This window comes from Dendrobium catenatum, unplaced genomic scaffold (genome assembly GCF_001605985.2).
Source record: "Dendrobium catenatum unplaced genomic scaffold, ASM160598v2 fragScaff_scaffold_1684, whole genome shotgun sequence".
Classification (NCBI taxonomy): Eukaryota; Viridiplantae; Streptophyta; class Magnoliopsida; order Asparagales; family Orchidaceae; genus Dendrobium; species Dendrobium catenatum.
The window spans coordinates 493,661-502,597 of NW_021320146.1; the positions used below are offsets into that span (position 1 = coordinate 493,661).

Consider the following 8,937-nt stretch of genomic DNA (forward strand, 5'->3'; position numbering starts at 1 on the left):
AGTTCATTGAGATGGACTCCCAGGGATAGCTAAATACTAAAAGAGGTTGGCAGATGCCCGCCTTTTTGTTTGAAGGCTTCAAAATACTACCAAAAATAAAACCTTGCACGAACTACTGCACATCTAAGCGAATTGTTTTTCAATAAACATAACTCTTCAAATATTGTATTGGTTGATGATCTATGGGTAAGATCATCTCCTTTCCTGGTAAATAGGGTATCCAACATCTCATCACTTGATTCAAGGAAAACAATTCCTGTCATAGACTAGAGCATAACATCAGGATTGTGATAGGAAGTACTTGTAGATCTCAAGTATTTCCTATCAATCTTCGGAAATCAGCGAGCTTCTTTCCCTATCAATCTTCGGAAATCAGCGAGCTTCTACACCAACATCCCGCAAAAAAAAAAAAAAACACGAAAACAGTAGATAATTTGTATTATTTGATGAAAGGGAAATGGAAAATAGCAAGATAAAGTTGATCCTCTATTCGAGAGGAGATTCGACCTCTCCAAAATCTCTAGATGCCGCTAGAGCCCAAAAGAAAACCTAAATCTAAGAGATCTCAAATTTCAGCCAAATTCAAGATGCCCTAATCCTAGGAAAACAAAGTATTTAATGCATATAAATATAAAGGAAATCTCTAAGTAGTCCCTACAATTAATTTCCCTCCTAAACTTCCTCAAAATTCCTTCCTAAAATAGCTCCCGTGGACTTGCGGCTCGCGCGACATCCGTACGAGGCGGAAAAGCTCCGTAGTTTCGTCCTTAAGCTGGTCCCGTCTGGACCGTCCAGTGGACTGGTCTAACAGATTGAAAATCATCCTCACACAAGAATTACAAATTTTAAAGCAAAAAGGATTTCAATCTAGCTTTGTTGGTCCCTTCATTGAATATTTCCAACATATGCTCAAGTCAAGGCCAAGAAACTCCACCTTCTAAAGATGCCTCGTTCGACACCTCTACATCTTCAGAAAGCAATGAGATTCAAATCAAGACAACTATCTTTTCAAAATTGCATGTTCAGTCAATCCAAGAAGATTCATGAAGATTGCAACCAACCGAAGACCACCCTCTTTCCTTTTTTATCATGGCCGACTTTGACTTTTGCACATTGTTCTATATAATTCTAATTTAGTTTGCTATATATTAAATCTCTTTTTTTAAGAATTGAATAAATGAATTGAAGTTTGACTTTGCTTGATGGATTCATCCTCAAGGTCTATGATGACCTCTGTCACCTTTTATTTGTATTTTTTTAAACTCTGAACCACCAAACCCGAGTCTTTGTCTCTTCATAAAGCCACAAAATAATGCCAGCACAAATCAAAATCCTCGAATTCCCTCCAATCTCAACCTTGACAAAACTCCTTCAAAAACCAGGCAAATTGGAAATTAAATTTCTCTTGGAATCTTGCAGGCATCCTTATTTGCTTCTCCTGGATCATCAAAAGGAGGCCATCACATGGAATACGAGTGTAATCTAGAAAATACCATCACATGAACGCTAAAAGTTCTTTAGAGCACTTGGGTTTCATAATTCAACTGCAAACAGTTGCGACATAAGACTTTATATAAACTACGGACAAAGTATAAACCATCTACTTACATATAAATAAAAATGGTGGTGATAGGAAATACTTAAGTTCGCAAGTAACCCTAATGGGAATACTTGAGTTCACAAGCAAACCTAACAATAATCGGTAAAATCAGCGAGAAAAATAGAAGAATTTGGGTGGAAACAAACAAAATCAGTAGATAATTTTATAGAAATCAAAGCGAAGCAAGACGAAACAAAGATACAATTGATCCTCAATTCGAGAGGAGGATCGTTCTCTCCCAATCTCTAGACGAGAAGCCTAGAGCCCAAGACACCAAAGAGCACTCCAAGAGAAACAATAATCATGCATAACCCTAACCCTAGCCTCCCTCTTCCATTTAATACATAGTTCCTAATACAAAGCCAATAAAAGCTTTCCTAGAATAAATCAAATTCAAATCTAATTCAAAAGGATTTCTCTAATTGCTGCCCGCCTCCTTTACTCTCTCTAAATCCCGCCCAAAGTGGGCCCCTCAATCCCCACGTAAGGAGGCAGCTTAGCCCGCCTCCTGTATACATAAACCGGCCCAGCCGGGTCCGCTTTGGGCGGTTCACGAAGAACCGTATCAGGTGGATACCTCATTTCGCTCCATCCTGCAACTATGATTTGATGAAGATATAAAGAATTGTTTAAAAGAAAACAATTATTTGAAATAAAATTGTGGTGGTGATGATTTAGGCCAATCCCTTCGTCGAATGTTTGGTGTGATGTATCACTTTGGTACTACAACTTCTGCCATACAGCAATCTGACTGCACAAGTTATCATCTTCATAAGTGCAGAGTTAAACCATCAACTTACAAAAAACATATAGGAAGACTCAAGTAGTATTCACATTGGCAGAAAATGACTACAAACAGTGGTTCTGAGGTACACGTGACAAGCAAATTATAAAGAAATTAGAACAAGCAGAATGTATACATTAGATGAAAGCTCATTAATAGGAAGGAACGCCTTAATTCAGTATGTAAATGTATACATTAGATGAAAGATGATAACGATGAAGGAAAGCCTCAAATTGGTAGGTAAGTTAGCTTTCATAGATTGAAAATTATCATCATTAGTATTGGATTCAAATTTATTCGTGAGTAATACCTTACTCTACTAACAAGTCCGGCAAGATAGAGTAAAAATCAAGAGGGAGAGTAAGGGGCTCTTTAGTTTGATGAAAAGTGAGTATAACCATGCAAGGGTTTTAAAGTTTTAGATGAAAAAAGACTTCAAAATAATTTTTATAAATTTCAAATTCACTCACTAAGTGGTTCATTTTTTATGAATTTAAAAATCATCCATTTTTGGACAAATTCCAAAATACCTGCAAGCTAACTATGCTTTTGTTGCCGGCTGCAAGTGCTATACACCACTTCTGCTATTGCCGGTCACTAGCTACCGCTTGCTGGACACCAGTTGTCGCTACCACCGACTATCGCCATCGTTGAGCTTTAAACTATATTTATTTTACTTCAAACTACATAAAAAAAGTAATTAATTGCATTTGTTTTACATTCATCCAAATAACTCAAAATATTCCAACTAAATTTCAATTTACTTTGCATTCTTTTCGCAGCTAAACAAATGCCCCCCTAAATGTATGAAGAAGAACAAATGTGTTAGATAATCTCTGCAAATAATGAAAATGGCATGAATTTATAAGGTTAAGAGGGCTAAATAAAATACTACGCATAAAAGGAAAAAAAATAATACATATTTGCCAAGTACATACTAGAATAGACATATGGACTAAGCCAAATTTTCTACACATGACTATCAACTTTGACATGGCTTTGAATGTCTCTGGCGAGTACCCTAGGTGGGTTGCGAGTTAAATGTGGCGAGTGTTCTGGGCAACTCCTCAAAGGCAAGTGCCATGGATAAGTAGTGAGTTGCTCGGGGTGAGTGACGAGTCTTCTAGGCAAGTATTCCATGCAAGTGGCTATAAGTTGGGTAAGAACATAGTTGTGGGAGCCATAATTGCGGATTTTGTAGGTGTGTGCTTCATGTAGATTGGATAGGGATATCTTTGGAAAGCATACATCATTGATTGGGGAGAGCAACTGAGTGCTACTTCAAGTGAAGGCTTACAGAGACGAGTTCATTGGTCAAACTAGCTTACAATATGTGCCTCCTTGATCGGGCTCCTTGGGAGCACGCTTTTATAATGCGAGTCTTATTGGCTGAGTACCTGCCTGTCTTTGACCATGCTCCGACGAGTGCTCCTCAAAGTGAGGCTCATTTTGGGTGAGAGTGCCTTTGGACTGAGCTCCCCAAGAGTGGAGATGCTTAGTACCTATGAGTTACCTATATTAGCATATATAGACATACAATTAGCCTTTTACCAAATATTTCGGTTTGACCAACATAGATTGAATAAATAATACTCCACTGAATGAAATTAAATGAAATAAAGGAAATTAAACATCAAATTAAACTAGTTCAACATAAGTCAACAAACTATAAGGGCTTCATTATGCTTATCCTTTTAAAATAAGCAGCATACATCCTAAGGCATCCTATTTATAGGAGGATGAACCAAAGAGATACATTAACAGCCTTGTCAAACGAACATATATACAACTAAAAAATAACAAAAAAATGTTTACTACATAGGAATAAGGCCAGTAAATTAGTTTGTTCTATGACGTTCAACAACTCAAAAGGTTTGATCAAGCATAATTCCAAAGGATGATATTCCCAACTCTCACGTAAATTGTACAATAGATGTCAGCCTATTCATGAATGAATTAAGCAACTTGGAGTAGGAGAGGTGGAAAAGAATTACTTGAATCGATGAGAATCGGCCCCAGAACTTGCACCCTGGGAAGCACATATATGATAGAGGACTTCAGTGAACTAAATAACGGACATCACATAACAGTCCTTAGAACCTCAAGAATCGACATTCTTCTCCTGTTTCGTATTTCCTTTAGGCCTTCTGAGGGAATTTTTTATCAGAGAAGTGTAAGTTGCAAAATCTGAAACCATTCCTATTTCACCACTTATCATCTCACGATCTACTTCTCCAAGCTTGCAATGTCCATCCAAGAGAGTATTATAGGTAACATCATCAGGGACAACACCAACATTAAGCATAGCATTAAGAAGCACATTGGCATTTTTCATCTGCCCAAGCTTGCACAGCCCATTCATGATGATATTGTATGTGACAACTCCTGGTTTAAGACCCTTACTTTGCATCTCACGCAGCAACTTAAAACCTGCCCTGACCTCTCCTTTCTTACACAAAGCATCAATGACCAAATTATATGTTATCTCATGAGGATCTATGCCAGTACTCATCATCTCATGCAAGATCATCTCTGCCTCTACCACCCACCCTTCTCTACTCAATCCTGATATAAGTGCTGTGTAGGTCACCTCATCCAGCTCAACCCCTTCGACTACCATCTTTCGTTTGGTCTCAAGTGCCATATGTAAATCCCCTTTCTTGCAACACCCATCAATAAGAGTTGTATATGTTACCTTGTCTGGCTTGAAACCCCTTCTCTTCATCTCCTCCATAATCTTCTCGACCTCTAATAAATCCCCATTCTTGCAATGCCCATTCACAAGAGCATTGAAAGTGATCAAATCTGGTTCAACTCCTTTCCTCGTCATCTCCTTATAAATGTCCATTCCTACCCCCACCTTCCCATCCTTGCAATGCCCATCAATCAGACAAGTGAAACAAACTTTATTAGGTACAAGATCTCTGTCACACATTTCCTCAAACATCTTCGTGGCATCTAACAACTTTCCCGCCACACAAAACGCTCGAATCAAAATTGAGTAAGTGAACACATCCTCTGTAATTCCAGCGTGCTTCATGATACCCTTCATTTCCAACCCCAAATCTAAGCTGCCACATTTACAATAACCGTTGATTAAAGTGTTGAAAGTAACTGCATTATACTGCAAACTATGATTAGGAATTTCATCAAACACCTGATGGGCATTACTAAGCTTCCCCTCCTTGCAAAACCTATGAATCAAAACATTGAAATCTTGGATTTTTACAGAAACCCCTGCATTCACAGTCTCCATCAAGAACGCATGGGCCTTGTCAGCCGCAGGGAGACGGCGGAGGAGGACCGAACAAGCAGATAAAGGGAGCCGCATAAAACGGTGGCGCGCAAAGCGGAAGCACTGGATGGCATCGTCGAAGAAGCCCGCATCGGCGTACGCAGACATGATGGAGTCCAGGAGGACAGGGTGGAGGGGACCCGGAGAGGAAGCGGTGGTGGCGAAGGAGAGAATGGAGGAAGCGGAGGAGTGGCCTGTACGGGAGACGAGGAAACGGAGAAGAGGGGCAGCAACAGAAGGGAGACGGTGGCGGAGAAGGAAGAGGGACATGGAAATGTAGGAGAGCGGGGTATGGATGAAGTGGGGGGCTCCATGCGAGGATAGGTGGTGGAAGAAAGAGATGAGGGAGGATGGGGGGAGGGAGAGGGGATTGAGGGATAGAAGGGAAGAGAAGAGTGAGGGGGTGAGGGAAGGGAGGAGGGGTTTGAGGGAGATGGAGAGAGGGGTTTGAGGGGAGTTTTTGATGGCGAGAGATATAGAGATGAGGAGAGAGTGCTGGGGTTGAGGAGGTGATCGTGAAAAGCAGGTAGATGCAGGAGAAGAGGGGCGTGTGGCACAGAAAGTGAACGGACCGTTTGGGTTCGTCATTTGAATGAACAATGGATAGGCAGCCGTTGCCGCCTGTGTAAGTTTATTAGATTTTCTCACTAAGAAAAATTACGGCCTTTTCAATTATAATTTTATGTAGACTTACATCATATTCATATATAATAGTAATACACATTAAATAATAAAGAGATTTCTTTGAGTACATTTTTATATAAATCTCATCAAAATAAATTTGAATATTTTCTTATTTTATGTTAATATTAATACAATAAATGAGATCAAACAACAACAATTATATGCTAAAAGATTAATGTCATGATTATTCGACAAGTTTTATACTTGTTGTCAACTACGTAATACGACATTTTATTTTTTTCACACAAGACTTTGAACCTAACAACGACCGTGTTAATAGCATCAATGTTGTCAGTATTAGGATATTATAAATTCTGATTCAAGAGAGCATAAATTTAAGCCTGCCATTTGAATTTTGAGATAGTCTAGAAGAATAGAAGTAGGCTTCGTTTGGGAAGGCTTTTTATTATTTATTAAAATGACTTTTTAGTATCAAAATTAAAATTTTTGTTCAAACATGCCGCTTTAAGAAATAATAAATAAGTTGTACCAAACGAAACCTTAGCATATGATTTGACTAAGCAGATAAATTTAGAGGCCAAACAAGCACAATAAATCAAAAAGAATTCTTTATAAGTTATTCATTTCAAATAATTTTTTTTCTTTTAAAAATAGATGATTAATAAATAATAAAATTATATAAAAAAAAAACATTGATACGTCGTCAAAAATTCATCTTAATCAGGGGCCGCGAATCTCGATGCAAATCAAGTTGGAAAACTTCAAAATTATATCGGAGACAATCTGAACTCCGATTTCAGCAAACTTATAGTCGAACTGAGCGTCTCGGAAATACGAACCCAACGACACCAATTCGACTCAATCCGAGTCCAAATGGACCAAATCACAGGACCCAAAGCGTGTGATAGGTTCAACCACAAATTGGATTACCAAACGGTTTTTCAAACATAACAAGCTTATACTTGAATCGAGCGGTCGACGAGACGTCCAACGACCAAAGATTGAGGAATTCCGACATCATTAAGGTCTTCAAATGTCTCAAAGAACGTGTATGATCAAGGGATTCACATCGGCCGTGTCATCCGACACTCCCATTTCACCTTTCTCTCACCTATTTTCGACCATGCCACTCCATAAATCTATAATAGAGCTTCCTCTCTCTTGAAAAGGGATCTCTAAGCCTAAGGAAAAAAGCGAGAGATCGGAGATCGCTCTTGCTTCCTTGCCTCCTCGACCACCCCGGACTTCCACCGGACCACACCTGACTCCCTATGCTCGCGGACCACCACTTGAGGCCCTCACCTCCGCCGGACCACCGCCTGACGCCGTTTCTTCCGCGAACCACACTTGAGGCTCACCTTCGTCGGACCACCGTCCTGACGCCGTTGCTCTGCCGACCACCACTTGAGGCCCTCACCTCCGCCGGACACCGCCTGACGCCGTTGCTCCGTTGGACACCACCTAGGCTCGAACTTCTTCCGGACCACCACTTGAGGCCCTCACCTCTGCCGGACCACCACCTGACGTCGTTGCTCTGCCGGACCACCACTTGAGGCCCTCACCTCCGCCGGACCACCGCCTGACGCCGTTGCTCCGCCGGACCACCACCTGAGGCCCGAACTTCATCCGGACTCCACTTGAGCCCTCACCTCACCGGATCACCGCTTGACACGCATTGCAGCCGCCTGACGTCATTGCTCCATCCTGAGGCCAGACTTCTTCCGAACCACTACTTGAAGCCCTCACTCCGCCGGATCACCGCCTGACGTCGTTGCTCCGGCCGGACAACACTTGAGCCTGAATTCTGTCAGACCACCACTTAAGACCCGGACTCCGCTGGACAACCATCTTACACCCTAATTTCTACCGAAGTATCTCCCTGTCGACTACGGTCCTCCCGGACCTCCGTTGCCCATTACGTCCATTCCAACCTCCATCATAGACAACGGTCTTTCTGACCCAGTCTACCTATACCGCGACTACGGTCCTCTCGACCTCCGTCGTCTACTATGCTCACTCCGACCTCCATCACAAAAAAATGGGAGCTTTCTTACCTCCGGTCATCCTTCAACAACGTCTTTCAGACCAGACTGGTCTCCTCGCCCAACAACGGTCTTTCAGATCCGGTACTCCTGCCTAGAGCGTACAGTCCTTCTGACCTCTGTCTCTTTGCTCGACAATGATCCCTTCCAACCAAACAAACATGTCTAGTTTGATTATTGTAAACTTCCCACCCGAGCTGTAATGACGTTCTTCTATATGGACGTACTATTTGTACATCAAGCTAAGGCCTCTCTCTAAGAAGCGGTCTCACTCAAATTTGTAAATCGATTGTCAAATACTAGATGGATATCATTCAACACTGGGCTTAGACGCGCCATATGGTTTTTCCCCTCTTTTAAGGTTTTCCACGTAAAAAATCTTGGTTTCTTCATAAATGTTACAGACCCTACTCTCACTTATCTGCTTGTGTGCTGGCATCTTCGAACTACAACGCTTGAGCGGCATTTAAACTATATATTTTCTGCTACCGTCCAGCGAATATTCACAGAGACGCAACAACATCATGACATAAATTCAAATGCAGACTTAATAAGTTCAATTGAATTTTTA

At 41.0% G+C, this 8,937-nt stretch overlaps 1 protein-coding gene across 1 annotated transcript; it reads right to left on the reverse strand.

Moving 5' to 3' along the window:
* Positions 1-4,044: 4,044 nt before the first annotated feature.
* LOC110103113 (putative pentatricopeptide repeat-containing protein At1g09680) lies at positions 4,045-5,949 on the reverse strand. Its single transcript, XM_028701385.1, has one exon. The coding sequence runs from the start codon at positions 5,947-5,949 to the stop codon at positions 4,486-4,488; it is 1,464 nt and encodes a 487-aa protein (XP_028557218.1). The 3' UTR covers positions 4,045-4,485.
* Between the last annotated feature and the right edge of the window lie 2,988 nt (positions 5,950-8,937).

What these genes read in the sequence shown, in the direction of transcription:
- LOC110103113 (XM_028701385.1), bottom strand. Translation starts at nt 5,949, where the DNA reads ATGTCCCTCTTCCTTCTCCGCCACCGTCTCCCTTCTGTTGCTGCCCCT.